Source organism: Desmodus rotundus, chromosome 10 (genome assembly GCF_022682495.2).
Source record: "Desmodus rotundus isolate HL8 chromosome 10, HLdesRot8A.1, whole genome shotgun sequence".
NCBI lineage: Eukaryota > Metazoa > Chordata > Mammalia > Chiroptera > Phyllostomidae > Desmodus > Desmodus rotundus.
Window position 1 is genome coordinate 23,458,852 of NC_071396.1, and position 19,241 is coordinate 23,478,092.

At 49.2% G+C, this 19,241-nt stretch overlaps 1 protein-coding gene and 1 long non-coding RNA gene across 4 annotated transcripts in view; one reads left to right on the plus strand and one right to left on the minus strand.

Moving 5' to 3' along the window:
• The window catches only part of RAB4A (RAB4A, member RAS oncogene family), a 35,297-nt gene extending 17,956 nt beyond the window's left edge, over window positions 1-17,341 (minus strand). The window contains exon 1 of one of the 3 annotated variants that reach the window (XM_053912323.2): window positions 17,136-17,341. Coding sequence is in view for 2 of the 3 variants with exons in the window: in XM_053912321.2 (XP_053768296.1) it covers window positions 12,972-13,185 (214 nt within the window). In the remaining variant the exon portion in view is untranslated. Of the gene's footprint in view, window positions 1-12,971; window positions 13,583-17,135 lie in introns of those variants that run through there. The other 2 variants (XM_053912322.2, XM_053912321.2) reach the window with 2 other exon arrangements.
• Window positions 5,479-8,820, plus strand: LOC128779366 (uncharacterized). The gene is made up of 3 exons (XR_008425257.2): window positions 5,479-6,754; window positions 7,334-7,620; window positions 8,775-8,820. It is a non-coding gene; the product is annotated as an uncharacterized lncRNA (long non-coding RNA).
• Window positions 17,342-19,241: the final 1,900 nt, after the last annotated feature.

Here is a 19,241-nt window from a genome sequence, read left to right on the forward strand (position 1 = left end):
CTACAATCACAAAGTTTAATGAAATCTTAGCTGTTAATATAACAAAATGAGGTAACGGTACTTTGTGAAAACAGCAGGAGTATGTTGACCAACCTCACATTTTTGGCATTTGGCTTACGTGGTAGTTCAGTGGTTTTTAAACCGTGCTTTTGGGGCAATTCCCTTTGCTGTTGGAAGCCTGAAAACCTCTCTTGTGAGAAATAAAACCTGTCCCTTGGCTAGCCACTATTCAAAGAAATACGAACATGTGTGATAAGCAAAAACAGTCAAGAAATTTCAAGTGTTTTCTGTACAAAGGAAAAGCCCTGGTAGACTTTTGGGCTTTGAGGAGCCCACTCCCTTCTTCTGTTTTAAACAGGCGTGGGCTTCCCAGACTGGGAGATTCCTGTGCTCTGGCTTCTGCTCCCTCCTCTGTAACCTGTGGGAGGAACGGCGTCAGCCAAGTCTGGGTCAGTACTCCCGGGGTGAAAGGGGTCTCATGCAGTGCAGAGAGAGCCCTTCATTTCTTCTTGGCACAGGGCAGCTTACTGAATTTAGGATATTATTTTCCACGAGATGGAAATAAAGGACTCCCAGAACGCTCTGGGCTTCTGCTGAACCTGTGTCCCAGATGGCGAGTCTTTGATCTCCAGGGGATGCCTGTTGCCTCCCACTTTAAAAGGCTGTCTTATTTTCAGGTTAACACCCACAGTTATGCCTGGAGACTTCAACGCCCCCGTCTCATCAACTGACGGAACAAACACAGAAAGTCAGCAAGGACCCAGAAGAACTCAACACAGCCGACCAGAGAATCTGGCCGACATTTACAGAACACCCTCCCCAGAGCAAGGCCAGAGCACATTCTCAGAGAGACCCTATCTCCTGGGCCACAGAGCAAACCTTAGCAAATCTAAAGGAACTGAAATCATATAGAATGTATTCTCCAGCAACAATGGAATCAAACTAGAAATCAGTAACAAAACGAAAACAGGAATCTCCAAATGCCTCCAGTCACGTATCCCCTAACGGTGGGCGTCCTCGGGCAGCTTCGCCGCGGTCCAGCCCCACAGGGGGCGCCTACACGACCCGGGTGGCGCTGCAGGGCCCAGTGCTCCCGGCCTCTAACCCGCACAGCGTGTCGCCGTACTGAATGCTGCACACAGCTGTGACACGATGCTAAGTGTGTGTGTGTCTAGACACATACAAAGCACAGTAAAATATGGCAGAAAAGGTAAAATGGTGTGCCTGTACGGGCACTCACCAGGGTGGAGCCGGCGGGTCAGTGCCTGAGGGTGAGCGAGCGCGCAGGCCCAGGCCGCCCCTCACACTAACCACGGCAGCCTTTATAAACCCTGGGCGCTGAGGCCACGCTGCACTTACAGAAATATTTTCTTTCTTCAACAATAAATTAGCCTTAGCTTACTGTGAACTTTTTACTCTATAAACTTTAAAATTAAAAAAATGTCAACTTTTCTATAATAACATTTAGCTTAAACACAAACACATTTGATAGCTGGACAAAAATTCTTTCTTTATATTCTTAATCTTAAATCTTTTCTATTTTTAAAATTAAGGGTTTTTTTTTACTCTTTAAACTTTTTTGTTAAAGACGAAGGCACCGACGCACACATTAGCCTCGGCCTACACGGGGCCAGGATCACCGGTGTCACTGTCTTCCTCCTCCGCCTCTTGCCCCACTGGAGGGTCGGCAGGGGCCATAGCACGTGTGGGGTCTGACTGCTGGAACTCGTCCCGAAGGACCTGCACAGGCTCTGCCTGAGGAGGCCCCCTCTTTTCAGAAACATGTCCATGGGGGTTTGCTTGGTTTTCGTTCTTCGTTCATTGTAGGTTTGCTTGTAAGCAGATACTGTGTCCTCTCTACTAATGAAAACCCTTTGGTGTTGGGGGGCGGGGGTCTGTGTTTTCAAACTTTTTAAGAAGCTTGAGGCCTGCAAAGGCTTCTAAAACTTTGCTAAACTCTTCAGTACGAATTTCCATGGTGGTTCTTTTCTTTTTCTCTTTTGAGCTCCTACAGTTTCCTTTGCTCTGGCCTCGTCCTCAGCTATGCGTTCCTGTTCCAGTTCCAGCAGCTCCTCATTGGTCACTTCTCAGGAACCACCTCTCGGCACTGCTCAGTGCTACCCACACCCACACCCAGCTGAAGGTGGGCAGCCAGCTGCACCACAGCCTCTTTGTTCTGGCCACCTCTCCACCCCTGGCAGATTCTTGGACATCACAGGCTCCTGGGGAGAACGGAGACGGACGTGCCCATGCCAGGCCCCGCACTCCACACTGTCGATCTGGGTGGCACTGGGACAGCTGGTGGGAGGGGAAGCCCCCCGTAGCACAGGGGCCCGTCCTAACAAGATGCCCAGAAGGGGAACAGGGTGTCAGGGAGGGACTCTGGTGTCCGGGTGGTGGTGCTCAGCAGTCTGGTGGGCGGCAGCAGCCTGGGATCTTGTCTCATCAGAGGTTAACAGATGGTGAGCGCAGTTTCACAGAGGCTCACAGGAGCAGGCCTCTCCAGACGGCGAAAATGGCCCGTTTGGGCAGTGTTTAACAGCGGAGCGCGTGAGAACGGGAGTTCGGCGCTGGCAGCTTTGCACACAGCTTGCCGTGAAGAAGGAAACAGCGTGGGGGCCGACACGCAGGGGCCTCCCTTAACCCATTTGTGCACAAGGACTGACATGGAAAACAAGGGAGAAGACACAAACAGCCACCGTCAGGGGTGAAACAGGCACATCACGACGTCGAGAGGGGAACAAAGAAATGACACAAGAACAACTCAACACACGTAAGCTCACGATCGGGGGAAAGGGGCCAATTCCATTTGTAAATTTAAAACTCACCAAAAAATGTTCGAGCCAAGAAAGGTTTCTCTAGAGAGCTCTACCAAACGTGAAGAGGATTCAACGTCAGTCTACTCAACCTCTTTGAGAAACCAGAAGGGGAAGAAAACTTCCCCAAGATATTTTATAAAGCTATTTTTACCTTGATACCCAAACTGGAAAAAGACAGTAACAGAACAAAACAAACTACAGAATAATATCCCTTATGAACATTTAATAAAATATTAGCAAACTGAATTCAGTAATATACATAATATAAAATTATACACTATGACCAAGGGGACTTTATGTCAGGGATGAAAGGCTAAAATATTTGAAAATCAATCAATATAATTGCACTATAAATAGGTGAAGAGAAAAAAATCACATGATCATATCAACTGATACAGATAAAGCATTTCACAAAAACCAACACTCATTCACGATAAAAACTCTCAGAAATGGGAACAGAGGAGAACCTCCTCAACTTGATTAAGAGCATTTAAAAATCCTACAGCCGATCTTGTTGGCCAACAACTGCTCTACCCCTAAGGCCAGGAACGAAGGGAGGAGGTGGCTCTCACCACACCTGCTCAGCATCCTACAGGGAGCTCCAGCCGGCGCCGGTAGGCACGGGAAGGAAACAAAGGCACACAGATCAAAAAGGGAGAAAGAAAATTCTTCCCACTGGCAGATGTGACTGTCTACACAGAAAATCCAGGGAATCTCAGAACAAAAATCCCTCCTACAACCAGTAAGCGAGATCAGCAAGGCCAAGACAAAAGTCGGTTGTGTTTCTGCCTCCTGACGACAAACGCATGGGCGTCAAAGTCAAGACCGGACAACCCTTCCTGCCACTCAAACCACTTAGGCGTCAATCTGACACAACATGTAAAGCGCTCTATGTTACAAACTACAAGCACCAATGAAACAAAAGAAAACCTACGTAAGTGAACAGACATACTGTGTTCATGGATTAGAAGGCTAGACTTGGTGAAGATGTCAGTTCTCCCCAAATTGATACATGTGTTTAATAAAGTCCCTATTAGAATGCTAGCAATACTTTTTGGCAGATATAGACAAGATTATTCCAAAAGTTATAGGGAAAGACAAAAGAACTAGAGTAACTAAAACAATTTTGAAAAATAAGAATAAAGTGGAAGGAATCGCTTTACCTGATTTGAATGTAGCGACAGTCATCATGACTTCGTGGTGTTATTGGAAGGGAGAGAGACACGCAGATCAGTGGGACAGAACAGAGAACTAAAAAATGGACACACGCTAATACGTCCGATCAATTTTGAAAGTGCAAAAACAATTTAATGGAAGAAAGTTAGCCTTTTAGTAAATGGTGCTGACGCAGCCGCAATGGGGGAAATCCGTAATAGGGGAGATAACTTATGACCTAAGCCTCACATCTTCAGAGAAATTAATTCAAAATAAATCACTGCCTTAAAGATAAAACAACACTTTAAAACTTTTAGGAAAAATATAAAAGCTCCAGACACTATGGCTAATTAAAGAGTTCTTAGATTTCACACACACAAACACCCCCCCCCCCGAATCCAGAAGGAGAAAAACTGATAAAACGATCTTCATCAAAACCGAGAACCTCTGCAGTATAGAAAACGTTGTTAAGACAATGAAAAGACAAACTGCAGGCTGGGAAAATGATTTGCAAAACACATAACCAACAAAGGACTAGTAGCATCTACAATATATACATTTTTTTAAAAATGTAAAAAAAAAAATCAAACAATTTTGGACATAACCCTTGAAGAGACATTTCACCGAAAAAGATATACCAATGGCAAATAAGCACATGAACATATTTTTAACATCATTAGGCAATGATTAGGGAAATGCAAATTAAAGCCATAAGGAGGTACCACCACATATGGGAATGGCTAACACAGAAAACGGTGACACCCCAGGGCTGGTGGGGACACGCAGACCCAGGACCGCTCACCCTCTGCTGGTGGAAATGTAAAATGGCCGAGCTACTCTGGAAAACAGCGTAGAAATTTCTTAAAAAACTAAACGTGCAACTCTCAGCAATTGCACCCCAGGCGTTTATCCCAGAAAACTGAAGACTTGTGTTTTCAGGAAACCCTGTACGCGAACATTTCCAGTAGCTGTACCTGTAAAAGCCAAAACACTGGCCACGACGCAGATGTCCTTCAACAGGGGGATGGCTGCCCTGGGAATACCACTCGGCGGTAAAAGGGAGCAGACTGCCGGCACTGCACTAACCTGGCGGGGTCTCCGGAGAATTATGGTGAGTGAAAAAGTCAATCCCAAAAGACTGCACCTTGCGTGACTCCATTTACGGAACACTCTCGCAGTGACAAGCGGTAGGAACGAAGAACGAACGGGTGGGTGGTTGCCAGGAGCTAAGGAGGGGGGGGGGGCGGGAAGGAAGAATGTGTGCCTGTGAGGGGCCACCTAGGGCCACCGGGGGCCACCGGGGGCGATGTTTGTGGTGCCGGAGAGGTGCTGTGTCTGCCGCTGCGCGGACGTCGGTGTCCTGGCAGTGAGGTCTTATGAGAGTTTCGATAAAACGATCTTCATCAAAATCGAGAACCTCTGCAGTATAGAGGGTAAAGGATCCGTGAGATCCCTATTTTTTCCTGGAAACGGACTGTGACTCTATCTCACCATGAGAAGTTTTATAAAAAATAAAATGGGTAATACCATCAGGTAACAACCCCAAATTGACTGTGCTTGGTCCTCAACTGAAGGAAGCGCCCGCAGATGTGCTTCCGGAAGGAAACGGTGCCCAAGAAGGAAGGGGCGTCAGGTAGCAGGTCCAGCCTCTCCGGTCGGGTGACGCGCGTTTGGTGAACACGCACGGAAACCAAGCGCCGCAGTGGGCAACGCCCCTTGGAGGCGAGAAGCCCCAGCTCTATGGGGGGTCTCAGTGAACACACAGGCACTTGGATTTCACACGCCTCCTTGCCCCTGAGCTCTGGCGGTGAGCGGGGGGAGCCCCGTGCAGTCAAGTACAGAACTGGGGGCCGGGGGCAGCCTGGTGTTCTGTCCTCAGAGTGCTCGGGGTTGGCTGGCTTTCACAACAGCAGGCCTCTCACACCGCGCCCCACGTCTGTCTGCGTTGGTTTTCCCGACTAGTCTTGTCTTTATAACCCGTGGGATTTTTTCTTTCTTTTCCTCTGTGTCGGCTTGAAGTCGAATGACAAGCCGATTGCGTGTGCAGATGTTCTAAGTGCCAGGTGTCCAGTGCTTGGCAGCTACAACAAGGCCTGGCATGTCACAAGGTAACTAGCAAAGCGAAAATGCCCAGTTGGGCTGCATAACTAACTTAAGCTGGTTAAATAATCACGTCTACTTTAATCACATTTGATGTTGTTTTACTACACTGGGTGTTCGTTTGTGGGCTCCAAATCACAAAGACATTTCTTGCATCCAATTTCTTATAATTACACGCCCCTGATGAGGGTTTCATCAGAATGAATTAAGCTTGAGGTAGGGGAAAGATCATCACCCAAAACAGGAAATCTAAAATGCGTATAATATGCTACCAATGTGCTTTTAATTTTTCACGAGAAAAATTAAATGAGATCACAGGGACGATATCATATAATCGGAAGCCAGTCTGGAGCAAATGCCAGCAATCCAGGGACACATGCACTGATGAGGAGGGAAGGACTCCAAGGCGTGGAAGCAGCTAGCTAGGCCGAAGGATTAACTCCAGGAGAAGCTCACTTGGAAATTGCTGCCCCGTTTTTACAGTCATCTCAGCAACCCTCATTTCCCTGAGCAGAACCGATTAAAGCTTGAAGCAGGGCTGTGAGCTGTAAGCACGGTGACGTCAGCGGCCCACTTTGACAGCAGGAAACACGCCGGAAAGAGACTGCAAGGGTGCAGTGTGTTTGTTCAACAGCTGATAGTCCACCATGACCTTGGGTCCTCAAGCAAACGAAGGCACAGTGAGTAGACAAGATGACCTTGGCCCAAGGTCGGAAAGGAAGGAAAGGTGGGTGGCGGGGACGGTGGGGTCCTCTGAGAAGGCTTCCCTGGCTTCTGGCTTAGGGAACCCGCTGGGTTGTGACGTCAACCCCTGGGAAAAGAAATGCTAAAGACTGAGGAGGAGTCCATTTGGTGGCAAAATCACAAGTACAGATCCGCAGAGATTACACTTATAGCACCCATGGGCCAGCATGGCAGGGCTGGGGGAAGTGGTTCTTACTCGGTCTGACTGGAGAGAGAAGCTGGGCAGGGTGACAGTGGTTGCAAAGGGCCCGCTGAGGGTGACCGCCAGTGCCCCAGGTAAAGTCCCCCTCACTGGAGGTGGGGCGCAGTCAGTCAGCTGAAGAATGAGGGGAGCGGCCGCAGAGAGAAAGTGCTGGAAACTGTCACAGCAAGCCTGGCTGTGCGGAAAGAGAAGGGGAGTTCCAGGAGGGTGCAGAGTGGGAGGCAGGCAGACAGGAGGTTACCGGAAAGAAAGACAGGGATGGTGGGTGACTCGAGTCCCCGACCCTGAGGGTGGGGGTCCCTGTCTGCGACAGGGAAAGAGACCTCCTCTCCTGAGACAAGAGGACAAGGGCTCAGGATAAGCGGGGAGGTAGGTAAGTGTCCTGGCTGGAGGAGGGAGGGGGAGGACAGGGTTTCTTCAGGGGGGCATCTTCTTCCGCCCTGTCATGGGCTGAAAGTGAGAGAAAGGGCTTGAGTGAAGGGTCAGCACTGCCGATGGATAAGAAGGACCTTGAAGGCCTACTCAGCACCCAGCTGAAAGCGGACACCCTAAGTCTACGGTGACCTCCACCTACAGAGAGCTTCGCAGCTAGGACAACAGGTAAGGCAGACAGCTGGGAAGCTGGGCTTGGAATCCACGAAGCACGCATAGTTGAAGGATGAGGAAGAAGAGGTGGAAGGAGGGGGCATGGATGTTGTATCTGGAGAGGCAGCAGCTCACTGCCTGAAAAGAAGGGACGGGGTGGGGGGACCCAGAGCCAGGAGCTCTTCAAGTAAAGACTGGATGGGTGTGATCAGAATGGGACATGTGTCCAGGGAGCAGCCAAGGAAGTGAGTCCCTCGGTGGGGGCAGCAGAGGTGAGAGAGGGTGCCGAGAGCTGAAGTCACGGACCTGGGGCGCTCAGGGGTTGACCGACCCCTCTGTATGGGGAAGCAGTCACCCGGGGTCAGGGAGGAGTTGGGGTGGAGAGGAAGACTAGGAGCCAGGTGACCTTGTGGAGTGAGGAATGACCCCAAGGGTATCCAATGACAGTGGTGAGGAGCTAGCAGAGCACAGGACATAGATGACTAGTACTTCAAAAGAAAAACGTTTGGTATGCTGGCCGGGGAAGAATTAATCAGCAGAAACCTCTGAAATGCTGGCTTAGGAGGGAAGGAAGGTGTGGGCAGCAGACGGCATGTGACCCATGGAGGCAGGCGAAGAAAGAGGGAGGGAGGAGGAAAGAGAGCAGAGGTTAAGTGGGGCACCACGTGTCTGCCCAGGGCACCACACGTGGGGTTTGCCTGGGCCTGAATCAGAGGTCAGCACAGGGATCGGAACATCTGTGGATTTAACATCTGCAGCTCATGCTCTGCAGTGATGGCCGGGGGGCCGGGTCAGGACCTGCGGTTTTGCCCAAGTGCTCACTAGGACCCCCCCACTGTGGCCTGCTGTGTGGACAAAGGTCAGTCAGCAGGTGAGCGAGACTGGCGGGGCAGCCTGCATCAAAGCCCCATGTTCTTAGTCGCTTTCTGCTTGATGTCACAGTATGTTTTAAAAAAGAAAGTGCACTCCTGAAGTGGAAAACTGCCTGGAAAAGGAAGTCAGCGGCCAGTGCAGTAGCCAGAAATGAACGGACCTAATGAACACAGTCACCCTCACCCGGGAAGCAAGTGTTGGAAGTTTTGAAGAGTAGAATGTTGGATTTGATTTAGATACAGGGAGGATAAAACTCTATAAAGAAATAAAGCCAAGTGCTCTGTCACAATGTTTAGGAGAACGCCCTAGCGTCATGAAAAAGGTGGGCAGTACCTTCATGGGCCTCAATACAGAACACATGTCTTTCTGGACGGTGTCTCTGGAGCAAACCCTGAATACCCCGCCAGGACGCGCGACTTCCGAGAGGACGCGGATCTGTGGAAGCGCCCCTCGCGAACGTTCAAGGTCTCTGCCTTAGTTTGGAAGGTGCAAGCTTCGGTTCCCGCCCCGTCCCCAATTTCACCCTGAGTTCAGACTCGGTTTTGACTTATGTCAAACCTCCGGGGTTTGTGCAGAACGTGCCCCGAGCAATGAGATCCAGGAGGAAGGTTCCATCTGGGTCGGCACTCAGAGATTTTACGGAGGACGGTTCCTAGGGGAAAGAAAAGGGAAGGAAGAATCCGACTACCCTTGGGGAATGTGAGGCCAGACAGTTTTGAGTTCAGATTCCAGCCCCACCCCTCCTCAGCTCTGGGATGGTGGGCAGAGCCCCTGACCGTTCAGCCTCCTCCCAGGTGGGCCCCAGTGTTTACCTCCCCGTGTCCGGTGAGGCTCAGAGACCGTGGATGCAAGGGGCTTTGCGTGCAGTGTCCCAACTTCGCCCCTTACCTAGAAGTAAGTTAGGGTTACCACTCTGCACAGACATGGGGAAGGATTTCCTGGCCCAAGAATGGACATAGCAGCAGGTTCATACCTGAGAACCTTTGGCCAGTACATCCTCAAGGACACTGGCCTGAAAGCTTCCGTCACTCAACAGCTGGAAATAACACTGTACTTGGGAAAACATAACTCAGGAAAATTAACTTTGTTACTAAATAATATATACTAGAGGAACTAAAAATGTGTCACTTATAACTTATAGTTGTGAACATTTTTAAAGAACTTTTTTATACAATAACAAAATACACTTTAACAAAACTTTTACCAATGGTTTTACCAGTCATGTCTAGACTATGAAGGTCTCTACTGATTTTAATATTAAAAAGATAATCCAAAACATGGACTTCATTCTTATAAAGTATGTGACAGGTACAGTATCCTAGCTTACGTCCATATTTGTGACAAAATTACTCAAAGTGCTAATAAAACAAAAATGGGGAAATAGTAACAGCCATCAAATAGCCAACTCGCATTTTCTTCCCAGAAGTATCATCACAGTCAAAGTGGGTCTGGAGAGGAATCTTGATCAAAACACCGAATATCTCCAGCAGGTTCAAAAAGACAGTAAGAACTAAGATTGAATGCAAGTGTAGTGAGCCTGTGAAGCGACACGAGACATCCTGATCCTTCTCTCCAGGAAGACAAGGGCTGCCCATCTGTGTGCCCGATGTGAGGCCCACAGCTTCCCACGGCTGTGCGGAGGGGAGTGTGAAGGACATTCGAGCACATCATCACCTTCAGGAAGATCATGAACTGGGCCAGGCTGAACCTGAACGGTAACCTACATGTTTCAGAGACCCTAGCAGATGCTGTTTTAGTAGGTGTTGTCTGTCTAAGGGCCATTCCCCAAGGAGCCCAGGTGACCTAGGGACGTGTGACCCCCAAGCTTGAGGACAGGGGTTGGTTACTTTAAGCCAATTATGGTCACTCCCGGCTCCCTCCTCCTTGCCAGTGATTGCACTGGAAAGCCAGGCCTTACTGGTCCAGGGGCAGGCTCTTGCCTGGATGTGGCCCATTCAGATGGGTAGGAAGGACTTGTACTTCATAAATGCAGGAAAGGACTCTCTTCTATGGAGGGGGATGAGGAAGCATGCCCCCATGACAGAGTCGCCACCTAAAACTCTGAGGGGATGGGGCTCACCCTGCCAGCGGAAGGGGGGAGGAATCTAGGTTGCGGCTGACACAGCTGGGCTTCTGAATTGACCAGCCCTGAAGCCTCAGCTACACTTATTTGAAAAAAACACATTTTTATGTTATGTACAGGATTTTCAGTTGGGTTTTCTGCCAATTGCAGTTGGAAGCGTTCTACCTGATTAAATGACCAAAAAGAGCTAAGGATCTATTAGCTATTAAACACATATTTTCTGTGAAGCATAATATTTGTTTTTGATCATCCAGAGTCAATTAATCAGAAGGCTGTTGAGTAAGCATGGATTTTGAACTAGGGGAGTTCATTCAACAAATATTTACTTACCTACCAAATGGCAGGCATTTGAAGGTTTAGTGACCACAGATTCAGGTCACCTGATCATCTGTCACCACAATAACATGTCGGCCCCTGGGGGCCCCAGGCTATGTTCTGGGCTCAGCACCTGTTCCCACCGTGGTCCCCACACCAAAGCCTGTCTTTTTGGCTCTTTTACCTCCATGGCTGACCAACTCCCATCTGATCAGCGTGTTCTCTCCCCAGGTACAAAATCGTACTGAACAGGGCAGCAGCTGCGCCCTGCAGCTCTGCTCAGGTGCACTGGGAACCGCTTTCAGGTTTGCAGTATTTTCTTAAAGGATGCCTTGTGTGACCTCTTTAATTCAGACACGGCTGCACGTGAAAGAGGCCCTCATTGGAGTTGCGTTTCTGTTACAGTATGAGAAGCTGTCAGACTTCCACCATAAATAAAGAAATCAAACTATGTCTCAAAGCGGGGTTTTCTACTTATCCTGGCCTTTTCTTCCATATGCTGTAACTGAGAGGAAGATAACCCCCTCTCAAAGGGGTCAGGTCGGGCTCTTTTGGTGTTCTGTGACAGCTGTGGCCAGGAGCTACTGGAGCAGGACAGACAGAAAGCCACCTAAGCAACCTCTGCTTTCAAAGAGCTTGCGATCTGGCCTTGAAAAGACAGATTTGCTTTGTCACGATCGAGTTGCCTGAATGGAAGGACAGGCCTGCAAGCCCCCCACAGGCGGTGCACACGGGTGGTATGCATCTGACAGGATCTCTGTAGCAACCAGGATAAACAATGGACGCGAGAAACAGTATTGAAACTGAGGACACTACACACAATAGTACTTTTCATTACAACAGAGGAGAGAGAGGCTTTGTGTTCAAGTCCCCAATTTCTTTCCTGCATGATTACTAATTCATTTCAAAATGATAAACTTCCCTCTAAAATGTATCCTTCCCCCATATCTAGATATTGTTAGCTGCTTTTTAAGATTTCTTAAAGGCCAAAAGCACAGCACAGAAGTAAAAGAATTAAAGGACAAAGGTCACTAAGTACCATCATACATGAGTTCAGAGTTCACTTTTCTGAATAGTGCAGGACGGCCTTTGGCTTTGTATCTCTAGGTATCATAACCATCCCCACCGGGGACTTACTTGTATTGGCCAAATCTCTCGCCACACAAACTTAGTTTAGTTTGAGGGGAATTACAGAGGGAGAAAACGTGCAGACAGCGTTAATCTGACGTGCGTGTTCTGCTACACTCTGCTCTCCGCCAGCCAGGGATCGCCAGAGGATGGCTGGCCACCCCTAGAAGCTAGTAAGAGGCAAGGAAGGACCCTCCCCTAGAGTCTTCAGTGAGAACACGGCGCCGCCAACACCTTGACTTTGGACTTCTAGCCTCTAGAACGGTTAAGACCATAAATTCCTCCTTTAAGCCATCTTCTGTTTTTCCCATGCACCCATTCACCGAAGAGGACGTCAGAGCCCTTTTCTTTTCTCTTGTGTGACTTCCTCTATCCCCCCAGTAACGAAACCCTGCACATCACTTTAGCCTGGACCCCCCGTCATGGCCACAGAGGAGCAGGAACCCAGTATTCTTCAGACAGAGGAGCACAGTCCATCACCAAGACCAGACCGACGGGGAGGGCAGTGACATTCAAAGACCAGTGTTACTCGATGCGGAGGCTTCAAAGGCTTCTCCTTCAAACTATTTCCACTGGCACGTATTCTAACGGAGTTATCAGGAATGGGGGAGCAAATCTACAACATCAGTCAGCTCCACCTCCACGATGTTTTGAGGGAAGAAATTCAAAAAACATCGTCAGCTTGCTTCTCATTCCACAGAAATACCCATAGCAAAGATCATCGACACACTTGCTTGGAAATCCATGGTCGGAGGGATTTCGGGAGTACTGAACCTTACAAAAGAATTCTGTTATGGCAACTCTACGGAAAGGGGCCCGAAAGGCGAGACAGTTCCCAAAGACTGTTGGCGCTGTGATCAGTAACAGGAGAGAGACTGCTGTTATTGTAGCTAAAAGTTCACATTTATGTGTACACGAAATTGTTGTTCAAGGACCTCAAAAGGCGTTGGAAACATCGCCAACTTACCATGATGTTTCTGTGAGGCTGTGGCGTAAGTCACCAGTAGTCTGGGCCCTAAAATACACGTTACCAAGTCCCCTCCCAGCTCAGCCTCGTCCTGCCCAGGGAGCTGTCTCGCCTTCCTGCACACCGGAGCCTGCTCACCAGGCGCCGTGCAGGTGCTGTGCGCTGAGCTCAAGCTGCTGCAGTGAACTTTGGCATGCGGGGTTTCTCGCTGCATAATCCACTAGCCTGGCCTCAACTTAACCTTCCCTTGACTCTTTGGGGTAAACAGTAACTTGAACTCTATGAAAAGTTCACTTTGAAAGACTCAGAAACCAAGTGGACTCAGGAGCTAAGGATAATGACGGATAAAAAATGGACTCCAGCTTTGGTGGCAATGTGGCAGGTGGATGGGGAAGCATGGGACTATAGTCGGGCAGGGAGTATGGGACAGAAATCTAGAGAGAGGTGGGGAGGGGCAGCAAGGCAGGGGCAGTGGCAGGAGAGGATCAGCAAGTGTGACAGCTGCTTAGAAGGAAGAGCCCACAGGACCCGGCTGCCCCTGGATACAGCTATGAAGGGAGAGGGTATGTGGCCGACGCGCACATGTTGGTTGGCTGTTGGGGCCGGTGACAGGACCATCCTCCAGGAGAGGAAGAGAGAGAAAAGAAAAGGGCTTTAACTTCCTCTTAGGTGAATGAATGCATGGGAAAAACAGAAGATGGCTTAAAAGAGGAATTTATGGTCTTACCGTTCTAGAGGCTAGAAGTCCAAAGTCAAGGTGTTGGCGGGGCCCTGTTCTCGCTGAAGACTCTAGGGGAGGGTCCTTCCTTGCCTCTTACTAGCTTCTAGGGTTTGCCAGCCATCCTCTGGCGACCCCTGGCTTGTAGATAAATCACTCCAACCTCAGGCTCTGTCTTCACCTCATATTCTCTGTGCATGCGTCTGTGACCAAATTCTTCTCATTTTATAGGAGTGTTATTCACTGAATTAGGGCCCACCTCCATCCAATATAACCTCACCGTAACCTCATTACATCTGCAGACCTTGTTTCCAAGGAAAGCCACAGTCACGGGTACCTGGGGTTAGGGTCTGGACAGATCTTTGGGGGGATATAATTCAACCCACAACAGCCTGTAATTTATATATATATATATATATATAAATTTAAATATATACATATTTAAAAACCTCAGTAATTCTCAAAATTATGTGGTAAATACTATATTAAAAAAATAAAGCACAAAGTAGAATAACTATTAAGAGTATACTGTAGTATTAATTAGAATAGGACCAATAATTTGTGTTCTTGTTTCATAAGCATTTTCACTGTAGAAGGCATAAACTCCAATATACAGGGTCTGTCACAAATAATGCCTAGTATAATAAAATGTGTATACTAGTTAATAATTATTTAATAAAGAAAAGCAATGTGTACAGTCATATTTATGACATTTTAGGTGAAATGTTCAAATTGCTACCCATCCCTTGCGAGAGAGGCACATATCCTAGCAACCACACTCAGTGGCGTTACTTCTCCCAGACCCTGTATATAGAGATTTGTCTTAGATTTTTCCTCTCTCTCAAACTGCCTCAGGCCTTAAAATTTCGTAACATATTCTGTACTCCTTAAACTTTTTGGCTCCTTTCTAAACATCACTGCTTGGTACCACCTATCTGATTTGTTGATCTGCCTCACAAATCTTGGTATCAGAAATGACTTTAGAGTCAATTTGCCATCTCCCAAGTCTCAGGTGCCTGGAGTTCCTCCGGGAGTCCCAGAACACACTAACTGGCCAGGGCTCTAAGAATACTGTGAATGTAACAATATTTCGGAAACACTCTTTCAGTTTAGGGCCATTGGATTGAGGGTTTCAATCTGAAACCTATGTATTTAAGACTGCAATATTGTATTACAATATTATATAAAGTATATAGTTTTCATGTGGTTTGTGGTTTCAAAGCTGCAAAATGTTGAACACTGCTCAGTCTATGAACGGTGAAATATTGCTTTAATATGCTAACAAGCAGGTAAATTTACCTCACTAACAGTACATTGTGAGCATTGGCTCTTTATTTGTCATTATATCCTGGTCAACTTACACACAGCCTTCTTTTCCAGAAGAGAAAAAAAAAAATGAGCTTAAAGCAGAAAGGAGTTTAAAGGTTAGGCAAACAGTTTTTTTTTTTAAACCACCCGTCGAAAGGCAAACGTCCGGAAGGAGGCCCCGATCATTTTGCTTTGGGGCGACAGTGCTGTGCAAATATGGCCAATGATGGCAGAACACGACAGTGTTAGGACTTGGTTTGGGATGATTTTTAATTTTAGGTTGACGCTTTCAACTGCCACATTTGCTCTTTCTAAAATAGATTTTCTAGTTGTTTCCTCAAATTCCTGCACAGAGGAAAAGGTTAAATTGAGTTAGTATAAAATAAAAACGTATTTGGAAGCTGCTATAAAATAAGAATCCCAATGATCAAAGCCTTATGATCACAATTGAGTCAGTTACTGTGATGCTCAAAAGTTCAATCGGCTCTGCCTGAAAGAGGTAGAGATGCCAAAAGTATCCTACATTTTATCATGGTTACCATTTTACGTAAGACTGATGAAACACAAAAGCTCTATCTCCTGAACTCTTCCAGTCATTTCTTACGAATTCACATCCCCCCTCCCCCTGGGTGTACTTATTTGGACTTTCTACCCCTCCCTGTTAACCTTATCCAGGTCAAAGAAAAAAAAAAAGGGTGGGATAAGGAGCAAAAGTAAAGCAAAAGGATAACCACAAACTGCCGGAGAACACATTTATGAAATCGGAGAGTGATTCTCTATGCAGAGAACCAGGCCACGTGGATGCATTTGCACCTTTGACAACACACTGGTCCTTAAGGAGCCAGCAACTTTGTGGAAGATCTCCAAAGCCTTCTAGGAAACAGACCTCCTGCCCCCACCCCCATGTCCCCAAGCATGGCTCAACAAGGAGCAAATGCATGGTGACCCCACCCCTCCCCGGACCTCAAGATTCCCTCTGTCTCATCCTCACCCCTCTCAGAGAGCGCTGTTGTGGGGCTTAAGCCACATTCCCCTTATTGGAACCCCGTCTCCCTCAGGGCATGGGCATGTGCTGTTTGTTCTGCGGTGCTGCCTGGTTAATGCCTTCCCGGTCCCAGGCTGGGTTAGGTTTCTTTGTAACATACTGTAAAGGACCACACTCCTCCAGAACTCCTGCAGCGTTTTTAACCCTTCATTAGTGTCATAATTGGATTAATAACGCATCCCCCCCCACCCCCACTCTACAGTAAGCTCTCTGAGACCAGAGCCCAGCCTGCGGCGTGCGCCCTCCTAGCACGCGGACTCCACATGCCCGCGCACACATCCTCCAAGGAAAGAGCAGCGCGCCAGCGCAGAAGGAGACAAGGCTGGGTGGGCTCGAGGAGCCTGCACTTGAATCTGAGCCTATGCCTGGGACTGTAAAACTCCAAATCAAAGTCTCAATCTGAACGCACACCTCTGAAAGTGATTACAGACTGGTAACACCTCCTCACCGCTGATGGGACGCAGTGGCATGCTGTGTGGCTCGTTTTTTTCACCATGCAGAACTAAAACAACAACAACAACAACAACGAAAAAACACAGCATATGTATTGGGAAGGCTTTTGTTTATTCAAAAACATATTTGTGGGCAACTCCAGGTATGGGTACTCATAGGGGAAGCAAAGATTAAACACAGGACTGCTTCCAAGGTGTTTATGGTTTAAAAAGAGACACTTATAAATAGTCATAATGCAACTAGAAAGGGCTAAAAACCTCGAGCGAGACAGAGGAACGGAGCCAGCGGTCTCCGGAGGGGGGAACTGGAAGAGTCTACCTACTCCTCCCCCCGTAATCAGGTGCACAGAAAGGCATCCCAAACCAGGAAGGCCAGCCGGGACTGTCCGGGGCTCCCGCTGAAACGCAGGCGTCGCCCGAAGCCCTCACATCCCTCGCCGGGGACAATACCACGGAGCAAACTGGGGCTCCGACCGCCGGCCCGAACCCTGCGCCGCCGAAATCAGATCCCGGGAGGGGACCCCCACCGGCGTGCGCGCGGAGACGCAGCAAGAAGAAACTTGACAAAGCAGATCGCGTGCCGCACTCCCGCTAGCTCCGGGCCCCCGCGCCCCCGCCTCCCCGCCCGCCGGGCCGCGTACCGTAGGTCTCGGACATGGCCGTCTGCGACATCTTGGGAGCGGCACCGCCTCTCGCGGGTCACAGCTGCAGCTCCGGCCGGGCGGCGGGAGGGGAGGGCCGGGGGTGTCTGCCGCGTCCCGGTGCGGAACGGCGTGGGGCGGGGACGGAGGAGGGAGGGGCCCGCGGTCCCCACGGCAACCGCCGGCTACCGAGCGGCTGCGGCCCTGCCGGACTGCCGGCTCCGCGCAGGCGCACTCCACCCCGCACCGCTGGGACCCGCGGGGGAGGAGCCGGAGGGGCGGGGACCAGACCCGTGGCGCGAGGCCCCGCCCCGCCGGCGGTCGCGCACGCGCACGCAGCCCGGCGGCACACCCGCGCTCGGGGCGGGGCCCTGCTCTAAGGCGGGCGGTGGAGGGCAGGAGGCTCGGGCGTGCAGCTTCGGGACAGAGGAGGCCAAGCGCCTACCCTGGTGAGGAAGACCAATTGCCTGCCTTTTGCCAGATTGACCCGCCTCAGTGAAGAGGTCGTGGTTATCCTGTGAGGCTGTCGGCCGGGAAAAGGCGTTCCTTCAGTTTCTGTGATCTACCCGCGACCGTGGTTAACGGGTAACTCGGAGGCAGCACCGGTGTCCAGCTGGAGGCCAGCCCGTGCGTGGGCTGCGGGCAGGCTTACCTCGCGCTCAGCACCTGCCAGGGCCTCTCCGGTCGGGCCGAGCTGGGGTCTGGGGAAAACCGACAGACGCTGTAGGGGTCCCCGCGCAGAGGAGCCCCCAGCAGATAGGGGCCCCTCCGCATCCCACTTTAGGGGAACATGGCTTATGGGCAGGAGGCCCCGCTGGCGTTCAGCTGGGGATGCACTTCTGAGGTTAAGAGCCCAACCCTGGATTCAGAATCCCCTTGTGTTGGAAATGTAGAGATACACATTTATTGGGAAGAAATTACCAGTTGGGAGTTGGCTGCATCGGAACATGATCGGGGTCACGTCCTAACTCGGAAGAACTACCGTTGTTCAAAAGACGCGGTAGAATCCTAAAAATATGCCTTAGCTACGCTCTCAGTGACGGGGGCTGTGGGCCAAATGCCAGTAAGTACATTTCCCCCCCCCCCCCAGATCTATTTGGTTCCATCTTCCACATAAACTGTCATCAGACCTCACCTGAGGCCGTTTTTCTCCTCTTCCCCCATGGCTCTTTGGCTCTACATTTTATTTTTATTTATGACCCTAATAGCAAATAAATACCCTTGCTTCTAAATCACAGAAAGGGCCCCATGATGACATATTGTGAGAGTTATAATTGGCTGGGATTATTTTTTCATCAATATACACGTATGCGTTTTTTGTTCAGTGGCTCAGATACTTTATTGTCTTATTTGGCTTTCGCACCTTGAGTGTGACTTACACCCCTGAGCAGACTCATTGGGATTCAAACTATTTCAGAAGAAAGATAGCGATCCCATTCTTTAGATCTAAGTTTTCTTCCTCCCAGAAACATCTGTGGGTAAGAAAGGAATACAGCGACCGCTGGGGTTAGTGACTGAAACTGGACCTCGAGGTCTCTGAAACCGGGACAGGGTGATGGAAATAAAAATTCAGGTGCTACTTCAAAGCTGACAACTGTTTCTGATTCCGTGGAGAACAAAGACGTAGGCCTTTGGGAAGGATGATTTGTTCTGGAAAAGCCACCCACAGCAATTAGTTAGTTTACAAATTTAAAGCCAAATATCTCAACCAGAAAGGAAATAGTGGCGTTCTCCCTCTGCACAGCTCTGTGCTCTCCTCCCTGGGCCCTGAGGTCTCAAGCTACCTTTCTGCTCCCCCCCTCCCGTCTCTGACCCCAGAGCTCGGCCTGTGGATCTCTTTACCATCTAAAGCTGATGCAGTCGACATTTCTCTCTTGCCTCGGCTTCTATATACGGGTGCTTACTTGATATCTCCACTTGGATTCCTGCTAGGCTTCTTAATACTAATAAAATAAAAATCAAGCATCTGAATTTCTCAACAAACCCTATGCCTTCTGCAATCTTTCCTATCTCAGGAGATGGCAGTTTGCTCAGAGTGAAACACTGGGGCCCTCTGTCACTCATGCCTGCACGTGATCCCTCAGCACTCCCTGTTGGCTCTACTTT